Source organism: Alexandromys fortis, unplaced genomic scaffold (assembly GCF_014885135.2).
Source record: "Alexandromys fortis isolate MF-2015 unplaced genomic scaffold, M_Fortis_MF-2015_v1.1 scaffold_19, whole genome shotgun sequence".
Classification (NCBI taxonomy): domain Eukaryota; kingdom Metazoa; phylum Chordata; class Mammalia; order Rodentia; family Cricetidae; genus Alexandromys; species Alexandromys fortis.
Genome location: NW_026067890.1, coordinates 7,968,995 through 7,988,292, shown reverse-complemented (window position 1 = coordinate 7,988,292; position 19,298 = coordinate 7,968,995). Strand labels below are relative to the sequence as shown.

Genomic DNA, 19,298 nt, shown 5'->3' with positions numbered 1-19,298 from the left:
CTCAGCAACCACATGGTGGCTCACAACCATCTATAATGGGATCCTTAGCTCTCTCTGGCATGCATGCAGATAGAACACTCAGACCTTAAAAAGAAATCTGTAAGTAAATCACATCTCAGGTAAAATGCTCCATAAATATAAACTCCACAGACAAGGTTAGATTTATAGACCCCTTTTCACACTGAAAAAAAAAATCTGTATGTTTGCAAATTCTTCTTAAGTCCTAGCCAAGAGTAGCTGGTGTTGTCTCCATAACTCACATAAAGTAATAAAGGTAACTTCAGCAAAGTGTAGAGCTATGGCCAAAGCTCAAGGCTGCTAATGCAGTGAGGAAGCAAGGGACATGATTATGTTCACTTGTGACAGAAGAGTATATACAAACAGCCACAGGTGGAATCAAAGCTTCTGCCACCTGGTTTATAATGGATATCACTCATTGTATGTCTACAAATGCACAAAATGTAAAGATCTCATATTTCATAGATAAGAAGCCAAATGAAATGATTTACAATCTTGAGTCTGTCGGTACTTGAAATCAAGAGGATTTCTACCTCGGTTTTTAAAATCCTGCAGCAAAAGTAAAGGACTTAACAAAATTTTTAACATGAATAGTAATTTGATTAAAAAAAAATCCTTTGGGGTTAACTATGTTTGAATATAGAAGTGGGTCCGTCCCACTTGGAGCCTAGTTTAAAAGCACTATGATTTGTTCGACCATGGGGACACAGCCCTGCCCTCGTAAGCAGCAGGTATCTCCAAAGCAAAGGCTGGTAGGAACAGATCCTGATAACAACTTCCTGGCAACGTTTAATTTTGCAGGCCGTTGCTACCACAACAGATACTTTTGAAGGTTTTGTCAAACAACAGAGCCAACTCTTAAAAACCTGTACTATGTAAATTGTTTTGAGAGATGCCAAACCAAGATGTTACTCTGAATGCCTTCATAGTGTGGTAGTGATGGTCATGTTAGCCCACTACAAACAAAATCCTAAGATATAGGTAATCTGCAAATAAATACAAGTCACCTGTAACAAAGGGCAATGGTTTAAAATGCTATTCACATGGAAAACGGTACTTGTAAACCAACCTACTTGCTCGGGGATGGTATTTTATTTGAATTTATTTATTTATCTTTATTTTATGGGTCTGAATGTTTTTGCCTGCATCTATTCCTGTGAACGAGGTACATGTCTTTGCCCACAGATGCCAGAAGAGGGTGCTGGATCCCCTGGAGCTAGAGTTATAGATGCTTGTGAGTCACCATGTGGGTGCTGGGAACCAAACCTGGCCCCTCTGGAAGAGCAGCCCATGCTCTTATCCACTGAGCCATCTTTCCATCCCCAAGAAAGATATTTTAAAGCTTATTTCCTTGAGCGTTGAGCATGGTGGCACACATTTTTAGTCCCAGCACTCAGGAGGCAGGTGGATCTCTGTATGGCCAACCTGGCATACACTGTGAGACCCTATCACAAAAAAACAAACAATAAAACACAAAAACCTAAAACAGCCTTGTCCTTCACATTCATTTACCTAACTGAGTTTTGATTTCAAACATGAGCCATTAGGTAAACGGTGGTAACGATTATTAGTATTTAGAAGAATGAACAGGTACAGAGATGAGAAGTTCACTGTTGAATATGCTGAATCTGGGGTTTCTGCAAGAAGCATCTGAGTATGTGGATATGGGTGGAGGGTGGGAGGGAGGGACGGAGGGAAGGAGGACATGACTTTAAAGAACTCTGGTGCCCGGCATTGGGCCCACTTAATAGTTGCTGACCTTTTCAACACTCCTAACTCTGCTTTAGTTTCCTCATCCCTAAAATGGGGATAATTCCCCAGGTTGCCTGGCACAGTTTTTCAACAGTGTTTCTCTACTGTCAGGGACTCTCCCCATTTAGGTCCAGCTAAATGCTCACGGAGTAGACACTTTCTCCAAGGATGCCCTCAAGAGCTACTCCCTGGAGCTTTAGCATCTTCTCCACACCCCTTTTTCTGTTCCTTCTATTTCAATAAGATAAAAATCAGGCATATCAAACCAGGAGATGGTGCCACGTGCCTTCAATTCCACCAGTCAAAAGGTAGAGGCAGGTAGATTTCTGCGAATTCAAGGCCAGCCTGGCCTACAGAATGAGCTACAGAACAGCCAAAGCTACACAGAAAGACACTGTCTCAGAAAAAAAAAAAAAACAAAAATGAAAAAAAATCAGACAAATTCATCACAATAAGCTCGGTATACCCAAACATGACAGTCAGAGGCCTAAATCCCACATCCATGATTTGGATCTTCAACAGCACTTCTGCCTAGAATGTTTTCTTATTTTACTTATTCTGGGGGGGGGGGGTGTAGCTTTTAAGATATAAACTCATTTTCCCCTGATTAGGAAAGTTACAAGTCTCAGAGGCAAGACAGAGAAAGTACACAGGCAACAACCCCACCCTGGGGAGGAGCGAATCCACGGTTCTTCCGGGCACATTTGAGGGAACACAGCTTTGGGACTCATGCTACAGACGCTCTGTGCTTCCAATGTCTCACACCGACACACACGGTGGCAACGATGCTTCTCTTACTACACGCATGCCTCCCCACCGTTACGGATGACGCTGCCCTCTAAACAGCGGCGTAGGACGAGTGCAAGACACACTCACAGACAACAGCAAAGTGGAGGCCAGTGCACAGCTGGGCCAGCATTAGTATAGTAATTTACAAGTTGATTTTTTTTTTTTACAAGATGAATACATGTCGGCTGGTATATGCATATTTTAATTGTAAAAGGAATCTCAAAGAATGGGTAAGGATGTTTGACAAAAGGTGGTGAGCGAGAAGTATGGGAGGAACCGATTATCTACTGTGAATGTTCACATTTATTATTCAAATGTCATCAGCTCAGCCAAGTGAAGAATAGCACTACCTATTGTCATAAGGTGAGAATAAACAGTAAGTGAAGAGGCGGGGAAAGAGGAGTGGGTCTCAGTAAAGGAGAAATTACATGTACCTAGGATGTGTTAATTCTCTAAAAAAACATAAGATCATAAATACTGACATTTATTCACATGAATCATTTGTATATGAATGGCAGACTAGTCAGTGTGCCATTTTGAAATTAAATTTTGTTTAAATCACAAAACTGGAAATAAAAAAAAGTCATATATTCTACCACATACCCATCATGGTTTCTAAGATTAAAGCGAGGGCATCATGGGATCCTGGGGACAATGTGGAGGAGCTGGCACGCTAGTGCAAAGTGAGTAAAATGAGGCAACCACGTCAGAAAACAGTCTGTGAGTTTCTTATAAAACCACTTAAGATCCTTAAGAGGATTCAAAGTATTTGTGGATATTAGCTTAAGAAAATGAACGTATGCCCATGGGAAACTTGTACAGCATGTTCACAGCCGTTATATTAATGAGTTAGGAAAAGCCTGTGCATCTATGAAACATTGTGTAAGCAAACTGGCATGCCTGTGCAATGAACTACCACTCGTACGTGAAAAGAAAAGCCATTGATCCACGAACGTCTATGGGGAGAGGGGGGGAGGGGAGAGAGAGAGAGAGAGAGAGAGNGAGAGAGAGAGAGAGAGAGAGAGAGAGAGAGAGAGAGAGAGAGAGAGAGAGAGAGAGAGAGACTTTCATGGGAGATTTTTCTATCCTCTGTAATTTTAGCCATGTAAGGCACTAGAAAAGTAATACAAATCTGCCATAGAAACAAATCAGAACAGTGGGCACCAAAGAAAAGGAGGCTGTGTGAAGGGTGGCATGGGCTACTTCTCCAGAGTCACCGTGATAGTTTAGATTTTGATAGGCATCAAAGTTACACAGGTATATAGATTAGTTCAAATGTAATCAATAGCGACTTTAAGGCATGCATTTCTTGAACATGAGACCTTGGGTTTGACTGCCAGACCACAAAAGGATGTACATACTTACCACAAATGAATTCTGTAAGTAATTCTCAGTAAGCAGATATTGGGCAATAGTTACTAATGTGTGCACGAGTGAAGTATATTGACATTGACAACTAACCTTAAGATGCTTCCAAAAACAAAAAAACAAAAGAAAAATGTAGCTAGGTGACAAAATAACAAACACTGATGGTATTTAGATGATGACATAAAATTACTTTAAATTTTCTGTACATTCAACATTTAAAATTTTTGACATTATAATACAAACATTTCTCCTTTCCCTTTTCTCTCTTCAGTAAAACATTGGCAATAGTTACAGCACATATTATTTAAGCTACATATGTTATACATCACAGGATCTCCTTATCAATACATGTTGGCCTATCTTATCCTTCTTAAGTATTTTAGTTTTTTAAAACAGAGTTTTGATGGGGCTGGGGAGATGACTCAATGATTAAGAGCACTGACTGATCTTGCAGAAAAACAGGGTTCCATTCCCAGCACTTACAGTGGCACACAACCATCTATAACTTTTATCGTGGGGGATCCAATACCCTCTTGTGACCTCCATGAGTACTTACACCCAGGTCAAACACTCATAAACACAAAAGAATTTTTTTTAAGTTTTAAAGCCTTGTATAACATCTTTGAACCTGAGCTAGAAGGGACCGCAATTGCCGAAGGGGCTTCCTGAGCTGACATTGAACGTGGATGTGTGTTTTCCAGGGTGCGAAGACCAGTTCCAGGCCTCCCCTGAGCCACTCCACCCAGTTCGGGTCTTTCTCAAGAGAAGAGACCCTGCAGCATGTGAAGACCACCGTATGCATGGGTACTTTCTTCTTTCCCTCCCCTCCTCCACATCCTTAGAAAGGCAACAAATTTGTTCTCTCCAACAGATGACCATTCCCCTTCCTTAGATGCAGCTACTTAGAGTAGATCAGCCTCCCTCTAAGGATCCCTAGACCTAAGACTGAGGGTCCTTGGAGAGGGGAGTGGGGACTCAGCACACGGGCTGCACGCCTGTGATTGTTCATGACACAGCCTCACTGAGGACTTTCTCTGCTGTAGACCAGCTCTCCCTGTACATTTGAGGAGCCGTCCCTAAGGACCATTCTAAAAAGAATGGCGGCAGTGAGGGATAGAATTACACCAGTCGGGATAACTTGCTCAAATACTTCAGCAACAGAATTCTTGATCAATGCTAACAGCAACCTACAATCACAGATCTTAAATATGAATCTAATTGTTTTTATGACATAACTATATCTTGGGTATTTCCCTACAAGAAAATACACATAGATTGATCTACCTTGTGTTTCTAATATTTAGTTTATGAACATTTTGGCACAATAATTATTAAAGCAGATGTACTAAGGTCAAGGACTTCTCCTCCCAACAAAACACCTCAATGACAGGACCCCAAATAAAACATAAGATGTCTCCACTAGTCACATGGTTTCTCACTACACAACATTATCCTAGACAACACTCTTGTGTGCCCTATTACAGTGGGTCAAAAGATGACTCAGACCATTGGGATTAGTACCCAGGGCACTAACTAATGAGGCTTATGAGAGGCTGGCTTACCAATGAATTGAATGACTAGCCATTTTTGAGTTGTATATGTTTGCTCCAGCTTCCTGGAGTATGGAATAATGTACAGTGAGAAGCTGATGAGACAAACTCGGAGTAGGCGAATTCCTGAATCACTTTCAAAAGTCCTTCTTACCTCATTTGCTGGAATGTCAGCGAAGGGCTTGATGACAGCAGCTAGTGGGATCTGAGCTTGCTTAGCCATGTCTGCTGTGCACGGGAAGCAGTACGTGGTGCAGCGAATGTACCGGGGGCTCGAGTGGCCTGAATCATCCAAAGTCACACACAGACAAAACTCGGTTAGAGTAAAGAGCTGGTCCAAGATACCCAAACAAGAGTACATCCAAACAATTCATTCTTATCTATAAATCCTCCGTTTCTAAAAATGTGGAGTATTGCAGAGTTCTGCCGTCTACATTCCGAGGATATACATGAGACATGCTGAATTTTCTAGAGAGACAGGAAAGAAGTGTCTTATTACTATTACTATTTTCAATAAGCTGGGCTTTAATGCAGCCCAAATATAGACTGGAGAGGGTTTAGAGTTAGCGGAAGATATGAAACAAAGAGACATAAGGCGTGAGAGAATGAAGCTTTAGGCCCACAGCCGTTCTTTTTACTCAGATTTATTTTCAGTTGATTTATGGTAGTGTCTGTCGGACGGGGAAGCCTTAGGAGGTTGGGTGAGCACTTGTGCAGGTGCCAATGGAGGCCAAAAGAGGGCACTAGATCTCCAGGAGCGGGAGGTACATGCTGCTGTGAGCAGCCTAACATGGGTGCTAGGGACTGAACTTTGGTCCTCTGGAAGAGCAACAAAACTGCTTTTAACTGCTGAGTCATCTCTCCAACACAACAATCACTTTTTTGTTCCCATGTCTACCAACACATCTGCCATGGGCACATGCATATCTGGACAATCTTTTATACTACCAAAGGAGACTTTGTCAAATATAGCTGCAACTGTCTACATTTTTTCCTAAGTTTGTAAATGGACTTTGTAAATTAAAATTCTACTTGTAATAGAAATGCTACTTTTAAAGTCATCCTAATCACTTTTTAATATACATTAGACTTCTTGACCACGTACTTTTATTGTACGGCACAGAGAAGAACTAAAATAACGCCCATGGCATGAGGAACAGTTTAATCATTAGAACAATTTAAGCTTTTTTTCAAAAACATATCATCATTGACAAATTGTGTCAAGCAAACTGAATATCTACATGTAGAAGGATCTTGCTTTTTCACCTAAATTCAGATCAATTTTCAATGGATCAAAGGTCTCAACATTAGCCCCAAAACTCTGGAACTCCAGAATAAAGAATGAGTGCACTTCGGGATTTAGGCTCAGGTAAGGACTTTCTGAACAGAATGCAAGTCACCTAGGAAACAGGACCGTGATCAACAAGTGTGTCGTCGTGGAATTAAAAAGTTCTGTAGAGCCGGGCAGTGGTGGCGCACGCCTTTAATCCCAGCACTCGGGAGGCAGAGGCAGGTGGATCTCTGTGAGTTCAAGACCAGCCTGGTCTACAGAGCTAGTTCCAGGACAGGCTCCAAAGCCACAGAGAAACCCTGTCTCGAAAAGCAAAAAAAAAAAAAAAAAAAAAAAAAAGTCCTGTAGAGTGAAGGAAGCTGCTGGTCAACTGAAGAGGAAGCAGTCTACAGAATGGGAAAGAGCTTTGCTGGCTACACATCTGACAGAGGATTAGTGTCTATAATATACAAGAACTCCAAAAACTACACACCGAGAAAACAAACCACTGAATTTAAAAGTGGACTAAGGAACTGAATAGAGATTTCTCACAGGAAGAAATACAGACGTCTGAGGAATATTTTAACAAGTATTCACCAACTTTAGCCAACAGGAAAAATGCAAATTAAAACTAATTTGAGGCCTTATCTTAATTCGGTCACATTGGCTAAGATCGAGAAAACGTGTAACCACAAATTCCGCTGAGGATGTGGGGAGCCCTTGGGCACTGTTGGTGGGAGTTCAAGTTGGCACAGCTGCTCTGGATATCAGTGTGACTGTTCCTTGACCCAGCTATCCCACTCCCGGGTGGATACCCAAAGACTATATTCTCCTGCAAAGATGCAAGATCCATGTTCATATCTGCTCTCTTCACAAGAGCTAGACAAAGACACAGCTTAAAGAGCCAGCAACAGATGAATGGATAATGAAAATGTGATCCCTAGACAACGCAATTTCATTCAGCCATAAAAAATTAAATTATGAAATTTGCAGACAAATGGATATAACACAACTGGAAAACATACTGAGTGAGGTAACACAGATCCAAGAAAACAAACGTCACATGTTCTCACTCATATATGGATCCTAGTGTTGAATCTTTAGGTTATTTGCTTAACTCCGGGGTACCCGTTAGAATCCAGGGAACAAGAAAGTTACCGCTGGTGGGGGGAGAATGCCCTGATCATTCTGTTATTGTTCAGTTTGACTTAAATTAGAGTTACCTGGGAAGAAGAAACTCAATTGAGAAATGCTTCCATCAGACTTCCTATTGGCCAGGTGATAGGGCATTTTCTTGACTAATGATCAGTGTGGGCAGGTGGTCCTGACTGGTTGTACCACACTTGCAAACTGAGCAAGCATAAAGAGAAAGCCAGCTCCCCCACAGTCTCCGCTTCAGTTCCTGCCTCTAGGTGTCGACTCTGCTTTGGATTCCCCCAATGATGGAATTAACAGAAGTGGAAGCCAAACAAATCCTTTTATTTCCAGTGGCTTGTGGGGAAGGGAGAGTCAGTTTTCTTTAAGGGTGTAGCCCCTTGTAGGTCTATCACAGTCCAGGGGATGGCCCTATACCCATGACGGCAGCACAAATTGGACTAGGTTGTTTACTTTTTTTTTAAGGATGGGAATATAGGAGGGGTTGCAGAGGTGGGGATGGATCTGAAGAGAGAAGGGGGCAAATATGACCAAAACACATTGTATGCACGTATGAAGTTTTCAAAGGGTTAATAGAAATAAAAGATTTATTGACTGTCACTACATTTTGGGCACTATTCTAGGTTTTAATTTCCTTTCACTGGCACTGGAGATAGAATGTAGGGCCTCATATGCTAGGCAAGCATTCGATTGATGAGTTATATACACCCCAATCTTTTTTAGTTTTATTTTTGACATAGTCTTATGAAATTTCCCAGGCTGGCCTTGAATTTACTGTAGGCGAGACGAGTCTTGAACTTGAAATCCTCTTGTCCCATCCTCCTGGGGAACTAGTATTACAGACCCAAGCTAATGATCTAAAATATTTAGAAGTATAATCTATTAGGACCAGAGAAGATAATCAAATATGATGTTTATTGACTGTCCACTTCTTTTTAGGCATTGTCCTAAGCCTTCCTGTGTACTACAGAGCTATGGTTTTTAACAGATCATGAATAATAGAAACACAAAGAATGAGTCTACTATCTAGGACATTAGAATGTGATTAGGAGCTATAAAAAAATGAAGCCTCTTTAGTTAAGGAGTATCAGAGAGTAAGAGGCTGATTGAAATTTTAAATACTTGCAGGATCCGCCTCAATAAAAAGATAACATTTGAGTAAAGATTCGATGGAGACAAGGAATTCACAGATAGACTTACACAGGAAGCCTACCAGAGAACAGGAGCTGTTTAGATTGGATCTTCTTGGGGCGCAGCAACTGAGGCTGAGCTCAGACTAAGAACAGAGTCGGATCCTGTACACTCAAAGCTCAGAAGCCCTCAAGGTTGTACAAATGAAATGGAGCATCATTGCCGGGGCTGGGTAGAGGGGTGTCGTGACCTGACTTAGTCTCCTGGCTGTGAGGTGGAGAAGGGCTGCAACAGGAGGAGCAAAGCCAGGAAAGCTCAGGAGGAGGCTGCTGCTGAGGCTGTGTGAGAAAAAGTAGTGGCTCAGACCAGCCCCCTAGCAACAGAGCAAGGGGTGACAGAAAGATTCTGGGCATGTGTCAATCTAACGGCATGAACGTCTGCAGGAATATTGTATGCGGTATACAGATGTGAGTCTGAGGATCAACAAGAAGTTGAAATTGCCATCACTGAAAACTGAGAGGCTGCAAGGAATAAGGAAGGAACCAGGGGATGAGTTAAGGGATGAGTGGACAGATATCAGAATTGGGTTAGAACATGTCCAGTTTGGAAAAGGGATTAAGCAGTCCGTCACAGAGCAAGTCTGAGAACATGGTTAGATGGGAGTTGGAGTCCAGACTAGCTGTGTCCCTTTAGGAGCTCTGAACAGAGACAGTACATAGAAGTAGGCTAAACCACTACAGCAATAACCAGGGCCACAGGGAAGGTGATCAAGGACTAAGTCCAGGGTCCTGCAACATAAATATATGTATGTATAAACAATGCACATGTATATATACATACATGAGAATATATACATACACATGCACATATAATATACATGCACACACATATATGCACATGCAAAAACATGCGAATACACAAAATATGCACATACACATGCACGTGCATGTATATACATACACACATGCACATACACATGCATATACACACATATTCCTATCCATGCATGAGCATGTACAGAAAAGAGAGAAAGCAAAAAACATTTTTAAAAGACTGAGGAAGGATTAGAAAAAAAAGAACCCAGGGCCCTAGCTCTGAAATGAGGAAGGTCCATCAAGAAAAGGGCATATGGCCACCTATACCTGATAGTGCTGCTACACCAATGTGACTGCTCGGTTCAGTAATCCAGACAGAGACCCTAAAGAGGTCTCAAAGGGGTTCCAATACCTCAATACTTAAACTATTAAATAAAACTAAAGAATATACAAAAAGTCCATGCAGAACCAAAGGTCTGGATTGAAACAGCCGCACCTGTCTATTTACGAGAGTAGGAAAAACTATCACATAATACATCCTAACACTTTACACACGTGAACTCACTGTGTACATCTGATGATTATGTAAGTAAGAACAAAGCAAATCATTCAAAACTGATCATGACTCAGTTTAATATCAATGTCTAACGATACTATGAGAAGGTGGCTGGGTTCTAGATGACTCCACAACTTTGAGCTAAGGGGTGACGTCATACGTCCAGGAAAGAGCACACAGCCATTAAAGCGCGGTATTCTGACTTCACTGAGCCACTCTTGCTTTGATGTTGGTGCTGAGGATCAAAGCCAGGCACAGCTCTATCCTGAATTGCAGCTCTAAGCCCTTGCGTCACATTTTGACTTGCCAGGAACAACAGGAAAAGAATTGTAAAGGGCTTGACAGGCAGATTAAAACGAGAGCAGGCACGGGCTGCATCGGGAGGGGCGGAGCTCACATTCCCCTTATTCTGATGTAGAGGCAGAGAACCAGACTGTTAAGAGACCAGCTGAAAACAGTATCCCCAGGCTAGAGCAGGTGAGCGGACTCACAATGCCCAGCAGGGTGCGCAAATCCAACCCAAGTAGGGGGATGGAGTTCCTTAAACCATAAACCAAAATTTAAAATTTTCTTATACATCACTCAAAGTTCTGCAGACTGCTACATCAGAGAATATAACTGTTGGCAGTACCTTTGGGGTTCTTGGGCAACTAATAGAAAATTGGTCTATTCTCAGCTATAAGGGGGTTATGCCCCCAATAATAGTATTGATGAGTGGAGTCAGGGTATCTGTTTTGAAACCAGTGAGAAAATTTAAAACCATAGTAATAATAATAATAAAGTCACTGGAAAGAAATACCTTGGTCTTGAATCACACAGTCCGTGGTGACCAGCGGAGGCACCTGGCCTCTGGTGTTGGTAGTGTAGACCTGTCCGCCTCTGGTGGCCCTGTCACTCTCGATCACTTGAATCTGACAAACAAGATGTGAAGAGTGAATTACACTAAGTTACAAGTCTTCCTGACACTCATTTAAGGGGGACAGTGGTGGTTCCTGCCCCCTCTTCCTCTCCTCTCCCTTTCCAGAGAAAGAGGAAAAAGAGAGCGAAAAAGAGGGTTGGAGACAGAGAGAGAAGGGGAAAGGAAGACAGGAAAAAGAGAGGGGCATCTTTTAAAAATCCTTTCATTGGGGGCTGGAGAGATGGCTGAGAGGTTAAGAGCACTGCCTGCTCTTCCAAAGGTCCTGAGTTCAATTCCCGGCAACCACATGGTGGCTCACAACCATCTGTAATGGGATCTGGTACCCTCGTCTGGCCTCCAGGAATACACGCAGACAGAATATTGTATACATAATAAATAAATAAATATTTAGAAAAATATCCTTTCATTTCTTTGCAGACAAATCAATCCACCATACCTTCATCTTCATTTACTTTCACAATTTTATACCGTTATCAAATTTCCAAATCCTATTCTCTAATACTCTTGGCTCAGACCCTGACCTTTCAGAAACCCTTATTGTTACTTACTATACTTTATCTTATTTATTATAACCATAGATGAGCATTTGAAAAATGCTTTAGAAGAAAAAAAAAAGAATCTTGAAACCTTGTTTAACAAAAATACTTTTGTATCAAAAGAAAACTCTAAAAATCACTAAATATAGCCAGGTGGTGGTGGCGCACACCTTTAATCCCAGCACTCAGGAGGAAGAGGCAGTCAGATCTCTGTGAGTTCGAGGCCAGCCTGGTCTACAGAGCTAGTTACAGGACAGGCTCTAAAGCTACATGGATAAACCCTGTCTCAAATATGAGCAAAAAGGTCAAGACCATGATGGGAACACCCACTGAAACAGTTTACCTGAGCTAATGGAAGCTCTCCAACTCCAGCTAGACTGGGAAGGAAAAAGCATAGGACCAAACTAGTCCCTCTGAATGTGGCTGACAGTTGTATGGCTGGGGCAGATTGAGGGGCCACTGGCAGTGGCACTGGGATTTGTCTCTACTGCTTGTACTGGCTCTTTTGGGGATCCTATTCTCTTTGTATGTATACGTTGGTCAGCCTAGATGTAGTAGGGAGGGCCTTGGACTTTCCACAAAGCAAAGTGCCTTACCCTGTCTTAGGATTAGAGGGAGGTGGGGTGGGAGGGTGTGTGGAGGGAATGGGACGAGGGGAGGGAGTGGGAATTTGGATTGGTATTTAAAAAAAAGAAAAAGAAAAAAATACAAAAAAAAACCCCTGTCTCAAAAAAACAATCACTGAATGCAGAAGAAATGGTGTACACTAACTGAGCTAAAGCCACCTATGTTCTACTCAGAATCAGTCTTCTTCCTCAGTTTCCCTACAGAAAATATTTTGGGGTGGGGGTATCTTTTGTTTAGAAACCATCAGGTGTGAAGGGGCCCAAATGTTGCCATCTATCATAGAAACATATTTTTCTACTAATAATATTTGTTGTTGAAGACTACAGAGCTTTAGTTTTTTGTTTTTTGTTTTTTCTTTTCTTTTCATTCTAACTGTCTCGGGTTAAATTGTAAGCAAAACTAAGTGGAATGAAGTTAGGGACTATCTTCCTCTGTTTCCTCCTTTTCCACTCCTGTCCCTCATGTTCTACAAGGGGGAGTGGCTAAAGAAAGCAACAAACAGAGGCTAAAACCAAAGACAAGCACAAGAAGACAGCGACAGGAAGTGTCTAGGCTGGAAATATGAAAAGATACAGTTTTCCGCTGATAGTGATAATGCTGACTGCGAACCAACTCTGAAGTGTTCTCTGGGGCTCCAGTCTCACCAGTGCAGATGGTGCTGGCATCACAGGCTCCAAGAATATTGGCAACGAACCTAGCCTGAATTTAAACCTGCTTCTGTCTGCCTTCTGGCTCCCTCAGAGACTGAGTACTTATAAAGATGTAGGATGTGACTACCACAGCAAGACACAGACAAGATGCTACGCTGGGAAAGGAGGGCACAGAAGCATTGGAGCACTGTGATTGTACTCTGCATTTAACCACAAAGCTAATCGGTTTACTCTAAAGGAAAGTCGCTTCTCCACTATTTAATGCTAACATTTAGCACAATCATTCCAACCAGCACAGTCTAAGGTGAACGCTGTCACGATGCAGCCATGTGCCGAGTACGCTGAACTTACACAGTCACTGATCAGGAGACCATATTTCCAGAAAAAAATCTCATTTAAATTATCCATTTACAACTCTCAAAGCCCAATCCCCGAAGAAACAATGTTATAATTAGTCATTATTAATTAAACATCCACATCTTGTCAGAACAAGACACAGAAAAGAGGAAGACGACATCAAGCAGTTCTAGCCATTGCTAAAAATAGCTTTTGATTTATCCCAAACGCAGACTCTTAAGAAACAGCATCAGAAATGAAACAATAAGCAAAACCACCAACAGCGACAGGCAGCGACTGGCACCTGTGACCGGAGACCTAGCACAGTGGCGTGTGACCATGTCAGCGCTCTCCCAGAAGACACGGATCTTTTTCCCTTCAGAACTGTCACTGGAGTCATCACCATGAATATTGGGAAATCATAAAACATCCCCAGGAAAAGATACAAAGGAGGCCCTGCTCTAGGGAGGAATGCCCAGGAGGAGACGTGAGTGAAGGTGTGTGGCCGCATTAGCAGAGATGCTCGAGGCAGCGATGTCTGACTTGTGGGCAGTGGAAGGAGAAGAGGAAGGACCCGCCTCTGAACAATCCTCCTCTGGATGCAGGAGAGGGCGAGGAAGAGCTTTGGTAACGCTGCTTCCATCCCTTCACAACAATGTGGCTAAAGACCACCAGTCACAGGGTTGTATTAAGTACCTCACTTGGGACTGGACTCTTTCCTTCCGAAAGAAAGCGTTTATTTCATTAGAACAATATGTCGTTTTGGTCAGAGGAAAACAAGCAGACTCCAGCTTCATCACTATGTCAATTACCTCAAGATGAACAACACGGGGCTGACTTGCACATAGACACCTTCAAGATTCACAACGAGCCGTGGCATCTGCTGCTGCTTCTCATTAATGCTCATCCACCCCTTCCCTCAGCACACTGAGCAGCGGGCTCTGTGTAGGTGCTAGAGACAGCAGCGAACCCACTAGATCCTTGCCCCATGGAGCAGACGTTCGAGTCTGGAGAATGGTGGCAAATAAATCACTACACCAACAGTGTGCCCTCTGCCGGGCAGCTGGATGCTGTGAACGTGTAGAGACACGGACGGACGGCGAAGGCATGGGAAAAAAAGAGCATACGAGTTGGGCTGGCACACGCCTAGGAGAGGAGCCTAAATATGGGCAGTGGAAATGTCACAGTCAAGTTGAGGCACACAAGGCAGGTTTGAAGAGCTGGAATAACTAAAGTGGAGGTGCAGGACAAGAAGAGATCAGGTGAGAGCCATCTAGGAACATGTATAGAGGGCAGCTGGAGTCAGGAGTAACCAACAGTGTCTGAATGGAGAAGGCCCTAGGACAGGAATTCCTAAGATGGTCTCGGCTACTATCAGTCACACATGCTTGGGGGTGTACTTGGAATAATGCTGACCAAGAGACCATGAAGGAAAGGTCATTCCAAAGAGTAAGCCTTGGGGAACTCTAACACTAGGGCAATAGCAAAAACCCACACCTACAAACACATACACACACAAACCTACAAACATACCACACATATACACATACATCTATGCACATACCACACACATAAATGCAGACACATACACATATATACAAACACACACAAACATATACACACCCACATTTGAATACATACACACATACATATACACGCATACAAATATCACACATACACACGTACACATATGTATATATACACACACCATACATACATACACACATACATACAACCCCCCATACACACAAACCCACAGACACAAGCACACAGTATATACAAACACACAACTGACACCTTCATGGAAAAAACAAATACATTTATATAGACACAAACATTTATACACACACATACATACACATAGGCCTGCAAGACCACTAACTCACATACATATTCAGCATGAACACACACATGTACAAACATAAACACATGCACACACCAAGATATACATAAACACCTGCATGCAACACATACAAACACACGCATGCACACAGAGACATGCACATCCACAAACACACACAGGCATACAACACCCCAATACAAAGGCCCAAACACGGGGGTGCATACCCATTCACATGCAAATGGAAACACAGGGTTAAGAGATGAAGGTGTAAGTCAAGGGGCACTGCCAGGTGTGAAAGCGCTGGTGGGGAGAGTGGGCCCTGCAGCTTTCCAGGGAACAAGCTACAAAGGCAGGAAGCACTGGGTGGAAAGAAGGCTTTCACCCTTCCAAAAGTCAGCAGTGTTTGCTGATGACAGGGTCAGCAGTGAGACCCAGACAATTAAGGGAAGGTAGGAAACAGGGAGGCTCATCCCCAAGGATACTAAAGGCACCTGTGATTCTAACAGGAAGAGACCTGGTCAGAAGGAAAGTTGGGGGTCCGGTATCTGAAATCACATAAAGAGTCAGAAAAAGCTCAATGTAAACACATTTTTAACCCAAATAACCAAATAATTTTGTTTTCATTAAAGACATTAAAGACTGGTATAAACAACATAAAGGAGGAAAGATTTATTCGGCCCATGGCTGCTGAGCCCCACGTATTTGCGCAGAACCTCATGGTGGAGGAACACGCAGCATGTATGTGCTGTTCATGTGTCTGTGTTTGCAAACCTCACAGCAGACAGCGAGCAGAGAGCATGGCAGAGAGGGACCACATACTAATTCATTTTCTGGCTGTAATAAAACATCACAGCCAAGGCAACTGATAGAACTATGAGTTTATTTTGGCTCACGATTCCAGAGGGTTAGATTTCCAAACAGCAGGAAAATCGGGGCAGACTGCGGCCAGCACGGGGGTAGGAACAGGAGGCTGAGTGCTCGCTCACACCCTGAACCACAAGCGTGAAGCAGAGAGAGCAAACAGGCAGTGGGAAAGGACTCAAGCTCACAGAGCCCACCCCCTGTGACACACTTCCCCCAGTAAGACCACACCTTCTCACCTCCCCAAACAGTGCCAGCAGCCATGACTAAGCAGTCAAACACAAAATCATATAGGAGACATTTCCTTCAAACAGTCACAGGCCAGGAACAAACTACCCCCAAAGACTGACTTCCTCCAGGCAGGTCCCATCTCCTAAAGTTTTAGAACTCCCAAAACCGCACCTGAGTAGGAGCAAAGCCTCTGTGCAGATCTTTCCTATTCAAGCCATAAGAAAAGTTATGTCATAAACGTAATAACAAAGGCACCGAGAGCAGCTGAAGTTAGACTCTGTGCATTTGGAGGCTTGTTATAGACACTGGACACTTTATCACCAATCTTCAATTACAAAAATAGCCAAAGTCTTCACCCCTCTCTGTATCTGTCCCTTTTCGGTGTGACTTACAGTGCCCCCGATCTAGAAGGCAGATTCCTCCCTCTGAGCCCTCAACATGCTCCAAACCTGAGCATGCCTCCTCGGGTGGCCAGTGTCCCAGACCTCTACAGGTCCCGGAGGACCCAGTGCTAATAGAGCTTCGGTATGGGAAGGACATGTGCTCAACTATGTCATAGCAGCTTTGTTTGTCATAGCCAGAACCTGGAAACAACCTAAATGCCCCACTACTTAAGAATGGATAAGGAAAATGTGGTACATTTACACAATGGAGTACTACACAGCAGAAAAAAATAATAACGACAGCTTGAATTTTATAGGAAAATGGATGGAGCTAGAAAACATTATTTTGAGTGAGGTAACCCAGACACAGAAAGACAATTATCACATGTACTCACTCATAGGTGGTTTTTAAACATAAAGCAAAGAAAAGCAGCCCACAAACCACAATCCCAGAGAACTTAGACAACAATGAGGACACTAAGAGAGACTTGCATAGATCTAATCTACATGGGAAGTAGAAAGTAGAAAAAGACAAGATCTGAGTAAATTGGGAGCATGGGGACCTTGAGGGAGGGTTGAATAAGGCAGGGGAGAGGCAGGGAGGGGAGCAGAAAAAAATGTAGAGCTCAATAAATATCAATAAAAAATAATTTCTGGCACCAATATCAGGTTCAAGAGCCTGTGGCAGACCGGTCATAGCTTTAGGGAGAACTTATTACTATTACNATATATATGCTTCTGTGTGGGAGAGGAAGGACCACTTACAGGACTGGGGATGGAGTCAGGATCCAGCTTCCTCTGGAGCTGTGGTGCTGGTCCTGCCATCTGTGCAGGACCTGCAGGGAAGGCCCCTGGGTAAGGCATCTGTGCACCTCCCATCTGTGGTCCATAGTTGGTTGCTTGAAGAAAAAAAAAGAAAAGAAAAAAAAAAAAAAGAACCCAGGTGTAAGACTCACTGACAATATTATACTGTTGAATCAAGCATGCCACCAAGTTCATCTTGCTGGATGCAGCAGGAAATTAAAAGTGAGTTCCTAACTCCCTCTTTAACTTTCTCTTCTGTCACTATCCAGAGGCTACTGTCCCATCACAGTTGACACAGAAACAAACCCGATCTCCAGCTCAGGACACCCCCAGGTAACCCACACCTTGGCCTCCCCCTGCCCACCTTACCTTGCTGTGGAGGGTAGCCAGCACCACCCAGGGTCTGGCCTGCTGGAGGTGGTGGCTGGTACTGGGCATTCAGAGGAGTAGACCCAGGAAGTCCATCCTGCCTGTGAGTTGGTGGAGGCATAGGAGAGGCCCCAGGGCCATTCAGAGCGGTGGGGGGCGGTGGTGGAACCTGAGGTCCTGGCTGCAAAATTGATGGCTGTGGGGGTTGTGGAGGCCCCTGGAAGGAGGCTGCTGGCTGAGGGCCAGGGGGACCCTGGCTCTGGGAAGTCATGCCCACACCTGTGGAAGAGAGAAGACCATGCCTCAGTGCCACGTTCCACAGCTCTCATGCCCACAAAGCACATGGCAGACATTTGTTTTCCATACACTTATGCATTATACATTTAGGTATATATCATGGCCACGAATTAAAATCTTCCTTCAGAAAGTAATAAAAATATTACTTGGGGGCATTTTTTAAGAAATAAAAAAATTTATAAGAGTATAAAAGCAACATCTCTAGTTTGGGTAAGAGATTTCTTTTTTAAAAAATTAGCATTTGTGCGTGTGTGTGCGCACGCGTGTGCACACGCACACACGGAAGCTAGAAGGAGCTGGAATAATAGGCAGTTATGAGCAGTCATGTGGGTGCTGATATCCGAACTTGGGTCCACTGCAAGGGCAGCCAGTGCTCTTGACCCCTGAGCCATCTCTGCAGCCCCAGCGAGAGGCTTCTTGACAGCACAAATTTTAACTCCAGTTCATTACCACCACATGACCCGTGAACTACTTTAAAACATCTGTGTCTCCTAGAGAGCCTTGAGAATAATACGAAAGATGCTGGATAGAGCAAGCACCACTCAGATAACTTACGCCTTCAATACCCTGTGTGAACTCTGAGTTTGACTCAAGCACATGAGTTCAGAAACAGAAATAACCTGGAGGAGGTCTGGGCCATTCACAGGCTTGCCATTCACCCTGGAAACCCAAGCTGTGTCCTGGTCGAGGCTTATGTGAAGCTAAGCTGCTCCCTAAGCCATCCATTTGGAAACTAGTAAAAAAGGTCAGAAGGAGTCCGGGAGACTATTATCAATACTAACAACCAACTAGCAGTAAGGGAGAATACTGGCTATTTAACGTCAACTTGACACAGCTAGAGTCCCCTGAAAACAGGGACCCTCAACTGAGAAAACTGCCCCGCCAGACCGGCCTGTGGTGCATTTTGACTGATGATTGACACACGAAAGAGGCCAGCTCACTGTGGGTGGTGCCACGCCTAGGATTCTGTAAGAAAGTAGGCTGAGCAAACCATGAGGAGCCAGCCAGCAAACAGCACTCCTTCATGGCCTCTGCCCT

The 19,298-nt window shown here is 43.4% G+C and overlaps 1 protein-coding gene across 3 annotated transcripts in view; it reads right to left on the bottom strand.

Moving 5' to 3' along the window:
- The window catches only part of Sec24d (SEC24 homolog D, COPII coat complex component), an 84,717-nt gene that overhangs the window by 47,300 nt on the left and 18,119 nt on the right, over positions 1-19,298 (bottom strand). For all 3 annotated transcript variants that reach the window (XM_050149992.1, XM_050149911.1, XM_050150078.1), the window contains 4 exons: positions 17,964-18,242; positions 17,556-17,689; positions 11,204-11,315; positions 5,632-5,759 (listed from right to left, as the gene is read on the bottom strand). In XM_050149992.1, coding sequence (XP_050005949.1) covers positions 5,632-5,759; positions 11,204-11,315; positions 17,556-17,689; positions 17,964-18,242 — 653 coding nt within the window. The remainder of the gene's footprint in view (positions 1-5,631; positions 5,760-11,203; positions 11,316-17,555; positions 17,690-17,963; positions 18,243-19,298) is intronic.